Source organism: Brachyhypopomus gauderio, chromosome 3, assembly GCF_052324685.1.
Source record: "Brachyhypopomus gauderio isolate BG-103 chromosome 3, BGAUD_0.2, whole genome shotgun sequence".
Lineage (NCBI taxonomy): Eukaryota > Metazoa > Chordata > Actinopteri > Gymnotiformes > Hypopomidae > Brachyhypopomus > Brachyhypopomus gauderio.
This window is the reverse complement of record NC_135213.1, coordinates 8161724-8180093: the sequence shown is the minus strand read 5'-3', so window position 1 is coordinate 8180093 and position 18370 is coordinate 8161724. Positions and strand designations below refer to the sequence as shown.

Sequence of the window (18370 nt, the reverse complement as noted above, 5' to 3'; positions counted from 1 at the left end):
TCTGCAGATATTCAGTGAATAAGAGGGCATCCCGTGAGGGCATCAAATTATGTTTTTAACAAATTATGTTTTTAAAACCTCCTCCCCTGTCGCTCTACTTTACAATGACAACATCTCACTTGCTCTTCACCCGTCTCTGCTAGAACACAGAGGGCTTTTGTCACGGAGACAAACAGTACCAGTTCTGTGCTACATCTCCTGAGCTCCACCCTATGTCCACATCAAAGGCCACTGGGACTCATTACAATCCAAATCCCACTACACCCCAAGCCTGCTGGAGACTTTGACCGGCCAGATTTGAAGGTGCAGACACGTATTTTAGAGTTTTTAAGAAATCAGAATAATTTTCTGAAACCGTATACAGCTGAAAGGGGATTCCAGCAATGTGGAATCTGGCAGACTACAGGTGACCGAGATATCCACGTGTCAAACGGGGGGCAGTCTGCTTTGATATGGTTATGAAGGGAGAAATAACTGCACACTTAAGCTGGAATATGCTTCACTGGTACAGTGAAAACAGACTGGGATTTGAAGGATGGAAATGTAGGCTATTTATAAGCTGCTGCTCAAAGGAAGTGAGTGTCCCTGGAGGATAAAAACAGCCCTGGAAAATAATACAGTTTGGAGCCAGTGGAGGAAGTACAGAAGCCCAAGCCTGAACCCAAAAGCCCACTGGCATGCTTCAAATAAACAACAACAACAACAACATCAATAACACTAACGAGCTAACGGTATATGAGCGTGACTTGTCTTCCTGTATGAAAGACGTGCATTGCCCTCCACAAATAAGCATGCATGGTAATATGGCGCTAAAGCATTGGCTCTGTATGAGAGAGAGCTGTGGTGGTGAGGGTGCGGCGTGCGGTCATCGGGGTGTAGTGGTGGAGGTGCAGGTGTGATGTGGGGGAGTTGTGGTGCTCTGGTACCGTTGGAGGACTTGTAGGCCTGCAGCAGGTCGGTCAGCACCCCCTTCCGCGTGGCGACGGTGCCGCTCAGGTGCTCCCCGTCCAGGAGCTTCAGGAACCGCTGCAGCTCCTCCAGCAGCCGATCCAGCACTGCGGGGAAACACAGCACAGTCAGAGCAGTCAGAACACAGTGACAGCAGTCACAGCACAGACACAGTAGACACAGTACAGACACAGCATGGGCCTCCAGGCTCTGGCGTGCTGTGTGAGAATGAGCAGGAGCTGTGGAAACGGCTCCATTAGAGACAGCTTCAAATCACGTTAAAGTCAGTGGCAAGCTGAGTTACTGGCCCCTGTAGGCATGTTAGAATCTACTGTAAATAGTGCAGTTCCTGTGATCATTACAGGTAAGCAAGCCAAAGCCAGATGTTTTTCACTTCATCTGAGGTGATGTTACTTTGAAGATGAAGAGTTTTATTGCGTAGACAATCATTTGTGGTTATGCATGGTGTGATTATTATAAATTTTTTTTTTTTGGGGGGGATGGGGGGGGGGGGGGGGTTATTGTTTTATGTTGACTTCTTTATGTTATTCCTTGTCCACTTCATACTTGGCAAATAAAATAAATATAAAAAATAAAATCATTGCGTTCATGTCATGCGTTGTCGGGTATTCTAGAGGATTTCCTGCATTTGGCATTCTATGAGACGGCTGAGGACTGACATGGGTGACGGGGGAGAGGAACAGACCCGAGTCAGGGAGGAGGCAGGGTATGGGGGGGGGTATTAGGGGGTGTCCTGAATGGCTCCGTTTTGTCACCCATTCCGTGAGGGCAGCTCACACAGAGCCTTGAAGGGCAGCCGGAGGCAGAGCTCCACTCTACTACACACTGTGTGAAGTAAACTTCATATGTGAAGCCTGTACAGCAAGTGAGTTTATTGGTTTTGTCAAACTCCCCAAAACTTTGTCACTCCCCAAAACGTGACTTGAGTGGGGCAATAAATGACTCGGATCTGAATCTAAAACCCTTTGACACCATCGGCACGGCTAGTACCCCCCGTTCACCCCCCATCCGGGGCATATATTAACTGAGGTCCGGGGGGCAGCATGGCTTTTCGATAGTCATCTTCCTACAACTGCAAATCTTGGCGCCCTCCCCAGTTAGCGCTGCTCCCAGCAGGCCGGGCGAGCATCTTCAGGGAGTGGAGGAGGCACTTCAAAGAGCCACCCGCTTTTCTGCAGCGTAAGGCAAACGGACACGAGACGGGCGGGACGTTGCCTTCAGGACCGGAGCAGGCAGCACACGGGACTCCTGTATGTGCCCTCGGTCACTGCTGCGTCAGCCTGCAGAGTGTGAGCCACGCCGCATCATCACTTCACACACACGGCACACACATGTTGCTATTGAGGCCGGCCGGTGCCAGGGATTAGCTCATATCATATCACGTTTCCTGATTCAGCACTTCACAACTATGTTTGCTTAGAAACACATTAACAACAGTATAAAATAAAATAAAAAAATAAATAGAGAGATGTGGTAATGATGCTCACCAGTGCTAGTTCAAAAAGTTGGAAAATGAGTCAGCAGCAGTAATCTGTGGTCCAAGTTTGAATGTTTAAGGCGAACAGTAAAACACTAACTGCCAAGGCCAAGACGTAATTAGCTTTGTCATTAAGGAGCTCTGGGATTAATTACAATTCAAAAACATGCCTGTTAGAGGTTTAGTATATTCTAGGGCAGACAGCACATAAATAAACATAAATATAAACACATGACAAAAACTTCAACATCAAGAGTTTATTAGACTAAAATGTAAGTATTTTGTATTCATGTGCTGTGTGACAAATTAGTCAAGATACATTTAAACTTATCTACACTCTTGGAACTTGAGAACCCTACTTATACAGCTGATGAATGACCTCTGTCCAAATGTCCTGTTTGTCTGGAAACTTTGTGTATTTTTAATCTCTCTCTCTTTGTCTGTCTATAAAGTAAAAAAAAAAAAAGTGTTTCTGAATTAGTAGGAGTTAATTATAACTGAAAATTTTGTGTACTTCACTTTTTTAATCTCTCAAGGACTTGTGCAAGGACTTGCAATATAAAAAACAGCAACAGCAAGTTAGCTTTAAGTTAAACATTTGTGGTCCATTTAGCAGCGGGAACATTTCGGCTGCTTTTGGCTTAGCTGACCAAGGCAAGCACCTCTGTTGTATGTAGAGACACTGTCTTCACATTTGTATGTAGAGACGCTGTCTTCACAGTCGTATCTAGAGACACTGTCTTCACAGCTGTATGTAGAGACGCTGTCTTCACAGTTGTATGTAGAGGCCTAGAATCTAGAGACCCTGTCTCTCCACCCGTCTGATATGACAGCACCACCTAGTGGCACCTGGTCAATGCCGTCTAGATCTCAGTCACCAGTTCACTGAGCACTGACACCTGTTGCTAACCAGCCACGCCCTAGTCAGGCCCATATATACCCCTTGGCTACCCATCTTCGTCGCAAAGTATTGTCAACAATGTCGAGTACCGAGCATTTGTTATTCCTGTTCTTCTGGTGTGTCGGCCTTTGCTTCTCCCCTAGACCTCACACCACGTCTGCCCCTAGGAGGACTCTGCTCTCCTGGCTCCGGACTGCCTGACTTACACCTGCGCCTCACCCTGTAGTACCACCTGCGTCTGGACAGGCTGTGATGGTGGGGTGTTCATGAGACTGCCATCTCTGACGTCTGCCCAGTTAAAGTTTTCACACCGCAACTGGATCCAGTTGTGTGTTGTGTTATTCTTAACATTACACACTGTCTTGACAGTTGCGTCTAGAGACACTGTCTTCATAGTTGTATGCAGAGACACTGTCTTCACAGTTGTCTCCAGAGACACTGTCTTCACAGTTGCGTCTAGAGACACTGTCTTCACAGTTGCATCTAGAGAAACTGTCTTCATAGTTGCGTCTAGAGACGCTGTCTTCACAGTTGTATCCAGAAACACTGTCTTCACAGTTGCGTCTAGAGACACTGTCTTCAGTTGTATTGAGAGACACTGTCTTCACAGTTGCGTCTAGAGACACTGTCTTCAGTTGTATCCAGAGACACTGTCTTCACAGTTGCGTCTAGAGACACTGTCTTCACAGTTGCGTCTAGAGACACTGTCTTCAGTTGTATCCAGAGACACTGTCTACACAATTGTGTCCAGAGACGCTGTCTACACAGTTGCGTCTAGAGACACTGTGTTCAAAGTTCTGCGTACAGTCTGTAGCTCGTTCCCACACCACGCGCAGTAAGCGTGGTGAACCCTCACCTCAGACATATTCCGCCTTCCAGAAAAAAACTTCTGCCTTTTGATCTGTACACCGCTTTTTATAAACATGCAAGGTCTCCAAATTATTCTAATGACCGTTCTGGTTCTATTCCGGTCTTTGCAGCAGGGCGCTTTCACGTCCAACCGCGCTGCAAACACAACGCTTCACCTAGTGCTTCCCCCTTTTCTGTGTGTATTGAGAGACTGATTTCGATGTGCATCTCTAGAGGGACCATGGGAACGTAGTGTCAGCTGACTGTAGGCCAGAATCTGTTCACTTTCCCTGGGTTATGGGAGTTGGCCCCATGCCAGCTCAGAGTGTAAGGACCCTACGCTCCGAAACTACACCACCACATCCCTGTACTGATGGCGCTCTCACTTCCTCAAAACAATGAAACCTGTACCTGACCCCCCCCCCCCCCCTCCCCTGCAGCAGTAGATTTGTCTATGTACCTGTTCCTCATCCAGCTTTGTTCTCAGGTTCTCAAGTAAGACTGATTGCTCAACAGTTTCAGTGAGATTCCTGGGAAAACAAAGGGGGCTAAGGGACGCGTTAGATGACAGGCTGATCAAGTTTAAGGAATCAGTGCCTGTGTGCCTGTCTCAACTGGTACCTGCTTCTTCAGCCTGAGGGGATTTCCTCTTAGAAGTAAAAGCACTTCCTCCTTCACATGCTAAGATTAATCACAGATTAGTGTGGAGAGGATTTCTTTCAGCTCCCCTGCTGGGATATAAGGGTCACGGCTACAGCAAGAATTTCTTGGTGTTTGATATCATAAGCAGATGTGAAAATGATGTTGGCTGGAATGCGGAAGATCTCGCGTCGTATTGGCCGTGTTACCGCTCTGTCTGCTTGTGTTCTGTTTCGGACACGTATCCGAGACAAAGCCTACAGTGCCTTATTTCTTCGAATCGAAAGCACAATTTGTGTTGGTGCAAAAAGCAAACAAACAAAAAAGGTTTATGGATTTATGGATTTTCTTAGTAACGGTCACATTGTGTGGTGTGATTTTGAAGATTATTTCTGCCTGGATTCAAAATGCATACTGACAGCAGCTAACATAGATAGCACTGCCTCCAGCACCGTGTCACTGTACATCAGTCATATGACTCCACATCTTCCACTCCCTTAATGGAGGGGCTGTCAGGTATGTGTGGTGCATACATATGCCTAGCCTAACCTAGCTGCAAAAGAAACAGCATATCCACTGATGCAGTCACCTTATCTTACTGTGAGGCAATCACATGGAAGGTGATTCACAAATAGGAAATACAGATTAATGTTGTGTATTCAGTAATGTGGCATTAACTGTAAACATTATACAAGAATTTTCTCATGTAAAGAGTAAAAAAAAACAAAAAAACAAAAACAAAATCACATTTTGTCATCAATCATTTTATGAATCTACAGTTATACCTTAGTTATTTTCAGTTTACCCTATCTACAAAGCAACTGTGCATGAACACTGTAGAGAAGTGCACAGACTTTCTAGAGAAATCAACTGCACACGTGAGAATCTTCCTGTCCCACTGAAGACCTTGTGTGCTACTTGTGTACACTTGTTGCAGAAGTTGCCAGTGACGGTCTGTGGATGTGAGAAGTGATGTCATGAACACATGCCTCTCAGCGAATGCGTTTAAAAGACTGATTGTGAGTACTTACTGAAAACCTGCAAGTCTCAAGAGTAATACAATCCTCACATGTAATTTATCGCACACAGTGGAAGGGCCTGCAGTCTTGGCTTCCTCACATTTTAACCCTTCTGAATCTGCCTTTCAGTTTACAAAACCACACCTATCTATAATTAACACAGCAGCAGTGGTTAAATGCACCGTGTGTGGTAAAGCACGGTGAGCTGAGCACTCTGTTGACGAGCCAGTGAGATAACCCAGTTGCGGGTGATGTAACTATGAGAGCGATGCTCTCTGACAGCTGGCATACTGCCAAGCTCAAGGTGGGGCTGAGATCAACTCTATACTGTGAACTTGCAAAACAGCGTTACAGTCTGACTCTTTGGCTCCAGTCTGTGCATTTCAGTTTATTTATGTTAGGCAATCAGGATTAAACCACTGGCTAAAGGAAATCAGATTTCACTGAAAAACTGCAACACAAACTCCATTTCCCACAATTACTCCTTATCAAATGCAGCCAAAATATTCTCTTTGGCCAGGCTGTGTATAATCACAAATTTAGAAAGCACACTGCTTATGGATGAGATGGCTAGAAAACCACTGCCAAATATATCAGCTCTTCATTTCATCCATAGAGAAAAGCAACATCTTCAATGACGCCCTGCCAATGTACACAAAAGAGAAATATAACATGATTTAGCCCGACAGCAGACCAATTTTAGGTAGACGCCATTATTTTCGTCACTAACTGGATTTGAATACCAATGCTAATAAAACATATAACTTTATTACTAGTGTGGGTGAAAAGATCATCGGTTGCTCACTGAAATATGTGTGAGAGGTGAAAATATCACCTGGGGTCACAACACTAAAGTGTCAGTGTCCTGCATTGTGTTTAGCCAGCGTTGAGCCACAGAGAAGGTTTCCACACACACGTTTGAGAAGGTTGTTGATTCAACCAGAGGGAGCCCTCCTGTTGGGGACCAGAAGCAGCTGTATCTACCCACCCAAGCATTGCTAACCATACACTACACAACTTTTAAGACTTTTTAAAGACTTTAAAAAGACTGTTTAAGTAACAGACCATGATTTTGCAAAGACGTGGGATTATCTTGTAGGGTGACTATTTGCAACACTGCAACTAGGTTCCTTAGGAAACTATTTCCCATCATGCACATTTTAGCTAGCTCCGTAATTCACATTAGTCTCATAATGTGTTCTACAATACGGCTCAATGCCACATCTTATTGTCCATGACATAAAGACAAAAAAATGTAAATACTAAACATGATTGATTTTACTGGAAGACCAATACAAGCAAAATACTTAAAACAGCTATCTTGGCCTCCTTATAGCAAATGACGGGGGTGACAGAAGTGCACTTCAACATGAGTAAATGTCATGTTTCGACTCCATCCCCCAGCATACACCAGTTAGCAGCTACTCTGTTACTCCACAGTCCCACCATACTCTCATCAGATCCACAGTCCCACCATACTCTCATCAGATCCACAGTCCCACCATACTCTCATCAGATCCACAGTCCCACCATACTCTCATCAGATCCACAGTCCCACCATACTCTCATCAGATCCACAGTCCCACCATACTCTCATCAGATCCACAGTCCCACCATACTCTCATCAGATCCACAGTCCCACCATACTCTCATCAGATCCACAGTCCCACCATACTCTCATCAGATCCACAGTCCCACCATACTCTCATCAGATCCACTGCTCCTGATTATTAACAGTTGTCAATTGTCTTTCATCGGCCTGTCTATTTAAACCTGTTTGTTAGCGTTAGCTGTGAAGTATTACCATGTCTGTTTCGTGCATACCGAGCATTGTGTCTCCCTCTGTCTCTGATTATCTTCCTGTTCCTAGCTTGAATCATACTTCACCATCATGCAGATGGTAGATATTGAAGCTCTTTACTAAACTATTACTATCCAGAGGAGACTCCTCGGAAAGCATCAACAACGGAGTTACCCTACATGTTACCACTGACAGCTGATCGCTGTTGGTCTCCCTACAGTGCATACACTCTCGAGATATTTACCAGAGCCATTTTTGATCACCTCCATGAAGGGTGATTCAATTCGGAATTACTCACTAAATTCTTCATGGCTAAACTCGTCATCATTCTGTGTCGGATTACACCATCGAGTTTCTCGAGTTGGCAGCAGTGGTTGGAGTGAGCCTGTCCTGTTGGTAGTCTTTGTTATGCAGGACTACATGGAGAAATACTGTCTCAACTGGTCTGGTGAACATGGATAAGGACACGAATCTTGAAGATCTAGTCATGTGATGCAAGAGACAAGATTTGTTGTCCTCACGTAGGACTGCGCAGACAAGCTGAAACCAGTCCTGGTCCTGCTCACATAATCTCGTAACTGTGCTATTGACATAATTTAAGGTGCATTACCCCCCCAAGTCTCAAATTTACCCTCTGACACAAGCCATGGATGTTTATGTTCACGAAGCTTTAGTGCTCAAACACCCTGTCTCGTCCAAGTCTTTCGTGGTGAAGGAAGTATGGTATAGGTGCCTGGAAACTCCTTGCCATCAAACTAGCACTCAAAGAATGGCATCAATGGCTGTTGGGGATTAATCACCCCTTACAGTCTGACTGAGTCAATTCCTCCACTGGTCTCCACTCCATCCACTGTGCCATTGGCCTAATACCCTTTGAACGTTTCTCTGTTATCAGCCCCCTCTCATGCGTTGGACTGCTAACCCATCTCATGTTCCAGCTGTCGATGACTGGATGCAACCAAGGAGGTTTTGGGAGAAGATGCATCGATGCACCGATTCACGTGGATTGACGTCGTTGGAAGGCTCTGTGGGCCTGGGAGGGGTCGTTCTCTCTCAGACTCATCTACCCAGTGCTGCTGCTGCCCTGGCTGTCAGTCCTGAGTGTGGGTGGAGGTCTTTGTGGCTTTCCTTCTCTTTCACTCCACACCAATCACTACTGTTAAACTGTTACTGCTCCTATTAACTGTTTTCACCTGTATCTCATTATCAGTATATTTAAACCTGTTTGTTAGCATTCATTCATTCTTCAATCACAAAGTATTGCCATGTCTGTGTCATGCATATCAGGCAGAGGCCTGTCTTTCTGGTTACTGACTCCCTGTCTCTGGCATTGTTTGTATTCCCTCTGACTTCTGACCTTCGCATGTCATCTGATGTCAGCTCTGGTTTACTCCTTTATTAATAAAATCAATCCTACTGATCTCATTTGTGAGTGTCTGGTTCTATCTGTATCGTTACAGTAAAAACTCATGATTTTATTCCAACATAGGAAATTTGTCTGCAACAGTGAAATTGCTTCAAAAGTCATTTGGTCATTTATTAAGGCCTGCATTAATATAATTATTAATATAATAATGATTTGTCTTTATGATCATTCATAACCTCACCTAAGTGTTGAATTTTCTGCTTTTGCATTAGTTAAAGAGATGAAAGCACAATATATTCAGAAGGTTGGTTTATTTAGTGCTCAGAAGTGCCATGCTTAATACAATCTCCTCTATTCATCCGACCAAAATTAAGAAATACGATAGTTGCTGCCTGATACTAGTGGCTTCAAGATCATAAGATGAAAAAAGATGAATCTTCTTCCTAATCTGTTTGAGGCTGTGATTCTTCCTCTGACAAGACATATCCTACCCAACGTGAGCCCACCTGAGCTATAAGATGATGTTTCTTGGTTCCGTGGACATGGTTTGCATGCTCTGCTACAGCTTACAAGTCCATCTAGTCCGTTCTTGTTTGTGTTATTGTTGCAATTACAGTGTTAAGTGATAGTATGTCTACATCATATGTAGAGCAGCATTGCAAAAATGTTAGATAAATGATGGTGAAACACTTCACCTCCCAGAATAAGAAACGAGACTTGAGTCATGAGAAGTGCTTTACCGTCATGGGTGTAAACTGTGCAAAGAAGAAGGATGTTGGTGGGTGCGTTCAGGTTTCCAGACTCTTTATTAATGACCGAACAGCAAAAGCACAATGCCCAGTTACTACAGTTTGCAACCAGTAGTGCACAGAACGATGTATGAACACACTCAACTCTCCTTCAGAGTGCCGTACTTACACTGTGTAAGTATGTAAAGGAAATGTGAAATAAATGTATTGACAGCTAACAGAATCCTGATTAAGACATACATCCTCCCCAATTTAGCTTTTGATCCCTCAATGACACTGACTGTATTCAATGTTCAAACACAGCTGAAGTTTGAAGAGCTCAAATATATTTTTACTTCAAACTACACTTTATATTTTGATGAACATGATGGCTTCATGTCTTATGCAAGACCATGGTGGCTAGCAATGCCTAATACATTATTCAGCTGAGCTAAATGTTATGCTAGACGCTAGGTTGTTATTGGTTGTGTCCAGTGGTTTTATCACAATAACTAGCAGTGTTGTCACATTCTTTTGCCATCAGCTTGTGTTGCAGTTACAACCCAGAGGCACAGTAAGTTTTGGACTGTACTTTCATTTCCTTTTGTGCCTACCCCTTAAATATGTTGTTTGCATTGCCTCTGGCTTCTGTGTGTTGGTGTGTCAGGCTCAAAACACATCTGCTGGTACACCTTGAATACATACATCTCCACACCTTGAATACATACAATGTTCCCCACGTGTCACCTACACATCTGCTGGTATCTCCACACCTTGAATACATACAATGTTCCCCACGTGTCACCTACACATCTGCTGGTATCTCCACACCTTGAATACATACAATGCCCCCCACGTGTCACCTACACATCTGCGTTACATCACACAGCCTCCCTATCAGGGTTGATGTGACGTGTTCATTGTGGCTGACTAATTTTTAGTTATGGATAAATGCATAATCAAACAAGAATGGAACTGCTCTGCACACAGCCATACTTGTATATGAATACATTCCACTTTGGGGATTACCAGACAGTATAAAATCTTACCAGGGTAGGAATTTCAGTGGGAAGGTAGTGGAGGGGGTGATGAGAATGATATAAGTCAAATGGAAGGTCAAGGTCAAGGTCAATGTGAAGATGTGAATCTCACGTCAGATGCACCGTTAACGTACTGTGAGGAGTCCACCAGTTGTGTAAACTGGACACACGATAATGTGTGCGGGGGGGTAAAACTGAGCCTTCCAGGTGGAGATGCAATTGCACCATGACAATGAGTGCTTAGCAAAAATCCCACAGCGTAAATGGAAAGAGCGCGTCCATGTGCTTGTAGTTACAGACGCAGCAGTAATATGTGGAGTGCGGAACACTTGGGCTCATGTCTTACACTGCAAGGGAGTGTGGGAGATTAAGAGGACAGCTCGGGGCAGAACTGTTCGTTTGACATGCTAGCAGGGGTAGGACCCAGTGTGGGGACTCCCTTCACCTCAAATACTCCTCCTGGTCAAATAGACGGATAACAGTGTTTGGACTGGCCCATCACCTCATCCCACTTCCATGACACACCAGAGGGTTCATCTGGCCAGTCACCATCTAACACACCAGCCAATAAGTGTAAATATGACACACCAGAGGGTTCATCTGGCCAGTCACCATCTAACACACCAGCCAATAAGTGTAAATATGGTAGTGTTTCTCCTTTGGCTGTCAGTGTGCCCATGCAGGGCCCTCCACTCCTCAGAAGTGGGCAATGAAAATATATTCCAGAAAAATAGGACACTAACTCCTAAAATTAAATCCTTAATGTCCATGTTGTTACATATTGATGACATTTTGACAGTTTTTTTTCATGTATATATATATTGTTTGTTCTTTCTCTTTGGGCTTGTATCTCAGTGTTACAAGAATGTGAGTTATTATGAGTGACTATGTAGGGGTGGGGTGTTACCCTCAGGCATTGATTTGGGAATGAAGAACTGTCTTTTTTTCATTGATCTCTGTAATGCATTGTGAACAAGTATGACTGCATTCTGAAACCCTCATTAAACCTCTGCATTTTGAAACCCCCCTCAGATGTAGTCAGTTGTAGTGGGTTATGAACTGAGCTTGTTAGACCTCATCCTGGTGGGCACTCTGGACACTCCAGAATAAAGTAGCTCTGAATCCCGTGTGGCCTCCTCTCTCCAATTTCTGCCTTTAAAAAAATCTATTTGATTTCACCTTGTTTGCCATTGTTTTGTCCTTGAGATGCATCCCGGGTTTCCATATTATGAAGTGTGTGTGTGTGTGTGTGTGTGTGTGTGTGTGTGTGTGTGTGTGTGTGTGTGAGATATTACACAACAGCACCAGCTGCAAGCTTCTCTAGTAGGGACATGTTGCTGTCAGAGTGCAGGGTCCAGTACGGGTGACTGGTGTGGACAGTGGGGTTTAGGCGGACTGGGCTGCTGTCTGTGCTCTGGGCCTGGGCCGAGCCCTCTGAACCTGCTGCGTGCAGGGCCGCGTTGTCTGCAGGGGAGGAAAACAGGAACAGATGCCGTGGCGTTCCTCCCACGCCGACGGCAACGGCCTCACTCGGCCTCTCCCTCTTCTCCTTCTGAGCGAACACGATACACGCCAGTGAAAGCGCTCGCCCCCCTGCGACTGCTGCTCCCGCGGCGGTCTCCGGCTCTCCTCCTCACACGGCACTCTTCCTCCGTCTCTCCGTTTGACATGGGAGTTTGCCGTCGTTCGCAGGAGTTTCAAAGAAACCTCCTCGTTCGCGTTTTGGTTTCTTTTTCGTGTGTGGGCTTGCGTCTGGGATAACGGCCCTTCCACAGTCACAGAACCGGAGTGTCTGGTCCTGACTGACTGCGGCACAGACGATAATGATGAATAACGGCCTTGGCAGCCCGGTGTGCGCTCTGGATGTGGCCTTTGTTTTAAATGGAATCTAAGTCACGTTGCACTGCGCACACATCGCCGGAGCCTCAATGTAACACAGATGGATCTCGCCACGCTCCCAAAACACACAGTTGACAGCGGCACCGAGTTATTCCATTTGTGGCAAAGCGTGAGCCCATTCTCTGTTACTATAATACGGGCTCATCTTCTACTCCCTGAACACCTCATACACTCACCGGCCACTTTATTACCAAGTGCTCATTAATGCAAATGTCGAATCAGCCAATCGCATGGCAGCAGCTCAATGCATTTAGACATGTAGACATGGTTAAGACGATCTGCTGCAGTTCAAACAGCATCAGAATGGGGAAGAAAGGTGATTTAAGTGACTTTGAACGTGGCATGGTTGTTGGTCCCAGACGGGCTGGTCTGAGTATTTCAGAAACTACTGATCTACTGGGATTTTCACACACAACCATCTCTAGGGTTTACAGAGAATGGTCCGAAAAAGAGAAAAAATCCAGTGAGTGGCAGTTCTGTGGGCACAAATGCCTTGTTGATGCCAGAGGTCAGAGGAGAATGGCCAGACTGGTTTGAGCTGATAGAACGGCAACAGTATTTCAACCAGTCATTACAACCGAGGCATGCAGAAGAGCATCTCTGAACACACAACACATCGAACCTTGAGGTGGATGGGCTACAGCATGTAGGGTATCCTTTCTTAACTGGTATGTTGCTCAAGGTGCCATTTTATAGATTTTATTCTGACAAACCGGCCTGTAGTGTAAGAAACACTGTAGCCCAACAGAAGTCATCACAGCCCTGGTACTAACCACACACTAACTGCACATACCAGCAAAGTATATTTAAGCTGCATGGAATTAGTTGTAATGTGTCACACGTCAATATGGAGACTTACATCTGACTTCAGGATAAACACTCCACATTGATCTGAACAGAAGGAGCAAAACACAAAGAAAACACCTGAAAACAAAGTGTAAAAACATGCAGACAGACACTGTCCCACTGTTCAGACAAGAACAGTCAGTCAGAATTTGATTGGCTCTCCTCTCTTTCACACAGTGTGTTTGACCTAAAAGGCTAAGTGAAATATAATTGGTTAATGGCAGGTCCCTCGGCTAATACATTTTGAACTGTTGAAACTGTTTTCTCGTCAAACCCAGAAGTTGTGCATATATAAAGATGTATTCAGATGTATGCATTCATATATTCAGATGCAACCAAGCACCCTTTAAATAGGACAAAAATGTAGGCCTACTATGTTGCAGAATAAACACAGCACCCCAACCAGAACATAAACACCAAACGGTGATTACTCCATGTCACCAGGATCACCACTATGGCTAGTGCAACCCTCAGTACAAATTAAATATATTAAACAAAAACATACAGGCTGAGTTAGATAGCTCCAGCATGTGAAACTGCTGGTGAAGTCAAACAAATGCTTTAGTGATGCAACATAGAATATTTTTGAGCATTTACCCATTGACAGTTCATTTGATGGTTCTTGGCCCTATTTTCAGAAAGAACCCTTTAGAGAGGATGATGTGAATGAACTACACAAGCTCAACTCACTTACTCACAACTACAGCAATTACTGTATTCCCACACAAGCCACATTTTTTTTGCCCTAGTTAAGGTCCACAATAACACTGCCATTGCCAGGTTGTCTTCATTACTCTAGACAAGTCAGCCATGGTCTCCCTCTCAATGAGAGATAGGCTCGAGATAACCACACTACAACACAATCTCATTCACTTGAGTCATGTGTTACTGCAGATGTTTAGATAGCACTAGAGTGAATATATTGTAAAAAGAAAAACAGCACCACATTAGACCTAGACCAGAAACCCATTTGACCTACACTAATATGTAAATATGTTTGGTTGCATGATCTTGCATGGTGTAGTGTGGGTAGACGACTCAATTCCTGGGCCTCAGTGCTCTATAAGTCTATTGTATGTAGTGGTGGGCAGATCAGAGGCAAAGTTCTTACACACACCTCTGTCTCCTCCTCACTGGGTTCTGTGTGGACAGTGAAATACTGACAAGAGGAGATCTTCTTGACTTTCTTCAGAAGTCACTGTAATACAGTCTGCAGCTTTTGAACTTGACAGTCTGAACTTCAAGGCCAATGGCAGGCGGGCAAAAGAAGAAAAAAGAGAGAGAAAGTGCTAAAGCGTGTAGATTTCCTGCTCCGGGCTGCTCTCAGACCTGCTCTCAGACCTGCTCTCAGCATGTGGGCTGCTGGCTTCATTACGATGCACGCGGCATCCCTGAGCGTTCCCGTGACCCGCTGCGAAGCTGACGCACTGGTAGGACCGGCCGGGGCAGGGGCCCACGGGCGGGTCAGCCAACCTGCGGCTTGCAGGCAGAACCCCAGGGGTTTCGTTGGACACGTCTCTTTTGAAGAGAGGCGAGAGGGCAGAACTGGAGGAAATCGGTGGGAATAGGAAAAGCACACATCATGGACCCATTTAGGCCCACCATCCATTCAGCACAGTGGAGAGACTCTCAGGAGCACCATGCACTGAGGTATACACGCCACACCATGATCACGCCAGAAGATGAGACTCGTGGAAACAGTCGTCCCTATACGGTGAACAACCTCAGAACAATAGTGATATAACCAGCAGCATAAGAAATCTTTACACAAGACTGATTAATGTACTCATAGTGTACAGGTCGGATTGCTTATGGCTGCTTGGTATGTTCCAAGTTGCTAGTTTTAATAACAAAATAACTCTTAAAAGAGGTTTGGCAAACTCAACAGATGGTGTAACACACCACCTCATGTACTTCAGCACACTAAATATCTATATTTCTTAAGCATAATCACATGTAATCGAATGCAGACAAAAACCAACATCATATGTCTTGAAATGGGACATGACAGAGTGCACAGAAGGCACTCTGACCACAGGCTTTGGTGTTCAGAAACAGGGAGTGTGCCAGAACTGGTGTGATACTTCACTCCCACTGCATTCTGACTCGCATTTGTCTGCGGTCTTGTCCAAAGCCAAAAACCACGACCCAGGACTAAACCCTATATTACAAAACCCAAAATTTAGATCATGTATTTTCATACGGTCTCAAGAGGTCTTAAGACCAAGTACCCACGCTCTACACTCATGAAGCCCAATGGTGTTAACCAGCAGCATGTTACTCAAACCACCCTAACGCCAGACGCAATGTTTTGTGGCGTGCAAACAAAGCTTTTTATGGTGGTGGAAAATATCGTGGAAGACATTACGCCCTTCTACACATGCCCCTCCCCCAACCCACCCACCACTCCCACTATCTCTCCCACACTCCCCATCATGCTTATCTCGCAAAAACAAAGGCAGTCTAAGAGGCAGGGCCCCTGACCACAACAACTGCACTACTATTCCCTAGAGTGCTCCCCTTGCACAGACAAAGCATAAAAAAAAACTTTTGGTTTAGCTGACAGTAAGCCAAAACAACACATTACACGTTCACAGCACACCACTGCCTAACCAGTTCAACACAATGTTGGAGACAGACAGTTGTAGACAGACTCTTGAAAGACTGCATAATAGTTTAAGATGGAAGAGAGAAATCCTAAGAGAGAAAAAAAAGAGTATTTGAATGGCAGTGGTTGATGTAAGTTTTGAAATAAGTAAGTAGAAATATGCACAGTGATGATCTGAGTTCACAGGATGGATATGGCATGTAGAACTCAACCCATCACAACTGGTGACACTGCGCATCAAAACCCAGAATGTGGCAAACAAACACACTGCCCTACTTTAAGAGCTTTTGAAAATCACTTAAAACACAAAAACCATGGAGCGCCTTGTGACTGGAAACAGACAAAAAAACGCGAACGTCGTAGGAAGTGGAATTATGAACCGAAACACATATGAATGAAGCCGTGGAAGTGGCCGAGTTCTGTGTCACAAAGGTTTGTATTGTTCAGCGTCCACAGAGCATCACTTCATGTATAAGAGCTTCTGAGGAAGTAGTAACATCTGCTTGTCCGTGATTATTGCTATTTATGTTTAACAAACAAGGTAAAAACCAGCACTGATATCATCATCACACTGATTTACATCAGCATCCTAATATTAATAAATGTTACCCAAACACTGCATAATTGCCCAATACCAGAGCAGAGCTTGTTTGATTAATGGGCACTTCACCTCGGAGGATATTCCATCAGTGTAGTGGCGCTGTTGTTGTTTCGCAAAACAAAAATAACTTGAAGAACAGCCACGGACCCTTAACACAATCCACCAGCGTCAGCAGGTGATTAAATGTGACATTCCGTCTCACAGAACACGATCACCACAGGAATCTCGCCAAAACAACTGGAGCTGCTGGACTGCCTCTAATAATCCTTGATTAGGTTACTTTAGAAGTCATTGTTGAGATTGAACAGAAAACTCATTTCTCCAATCAGGCACGGTGCAGAACAGTGAAACCAATAATAATAATAATAATAATAATAATAATAATAATAATAATAATAATAATAATAAACAGAAAAAATGTCCAAACAAAGTCTAATCAAATCAAGACCAGCCGTAAACTAATTTAATCTGATTTCAGGTCCAACCTAGACGATGGGGTTGTGCCATTTTCAGATTTTAAAGTAAAGTGTGAATGTAGGACAGTAGAGCAGAATACAGAGCATGTGAATAAATCTAAAACATGCATCTGAGTACTTTGTACTTTGGCATTTAATGTGTAGAATATACAATGATTGCTATAAATTTCCACAGTTACTGTTTTAATCCACTTATAAACAAAAGTTATCCTTTTACTGGTCCAAAGCTACTACAGTTCCTGGACCGAATGCCCAATCGTCTTGGGTCTATACGGTCAGCACATAGCGGCTTGAGATGTTCTGAGTCCAGTTTAACATACGTTGGGTGGCATAATGTCTTATGTTTTATATTATGTTAATGTTTTATCTCATAAAACCTTAAAACAATTCCAAAGTACAAGTCACCAGAGAACATGACTGCACAGTTCACGTTATTTCGCTCACCTTTGTGCTTTTCCATGACTTCAGTGGTGAAGATGACTCTTCCGCGGATCCCGACTCGCGAGTTTGGGCAGTAGGAGCGCAGGAGCCCAGGCGCGCGTCCCCGCGCCCGCGTGTGACCGTGCGTGACCGTACGTGACCGTGCGTGACTGTACGTGACCGTACGTAATCCTCGAGGACGCTTGCCTGCCCACTTTTCTCAGCGTGATCCAGCTGTTTGACAACAGGACCTCGCTCGCGCGCGCTCTCCTCGGCTCGCGACCGCCGCGCCTCTTACAGCAAACGTCATTATTGGACGCGGCGGCAATGGCTGACGAACACTCCCCCTGCGCGTGCTGGAGCAGGACTTAGAAGAGAAAAGACATTAACCTGTTTGTTGTTGTTTTTGTGTGTGTTTGTACTTCATATATGTGACGCCAGCAAAAGGGGGCATTTAAGGTGATAACAACAACAATAATAATAATAATAGCCGCATCATCATCATCATCATCATTTTTTATTTTGAGGGAGAGGGCGCGTGCTCTCTGAAAGCAGCCTCGCTCTGTGCACGAGGGAAGTGAACGTCTAAAAAGCAAACATGAGCGAGCCACTCATGGGAGCATCCTGGCCAGAAAAAAACACAGCAGGAATGCACCGCACATGTCGAGCGAAAGAAGTTGTAGCGCAGGCACTGTGTTTAGAGAAAGTTTGGTCGCAAACGCGAGTACGTG

The 18370-nt window shown here is 44.6% G+C and overlaps 1 protein-coding gene across 2 annotated transcripts in view; it reads right to left on the bottom strand.

Moving 5' to 3' along the window:
* afap1l2 (actin filament associated protein 1-like 2) overlaps window positions 1–17913 on the bottom strand; it is a 32180-nt gene extending 14267 nt beyond the window's left edge. Inside the window, exons 1-2 of one of the 2 annotated variants that reach the window (XR_013129925.1) lie at window positions 17664–17910; window positions 927–1055 (exon numbers count right to left, since the gene is read on the bottom strand). Coding sequence is in view for 1 of the 2 variants with exons in the window: in XM_076999283.1 (XP_076855398.1) it covers window positions 927–1055; window positions 17664–17679 (145 nt within the window). In the remaining variant the exon portion in view is untranslated. Of the gene's footprint in view, window positions 1–926; window positions 1056–17663 lie in introns of both variants that reach the window. The other variant, XM_076999283.1, reaches the window with a different exon arrangement.
* Window positions 17914–18370: the final 457 nt, after the last annotated feature.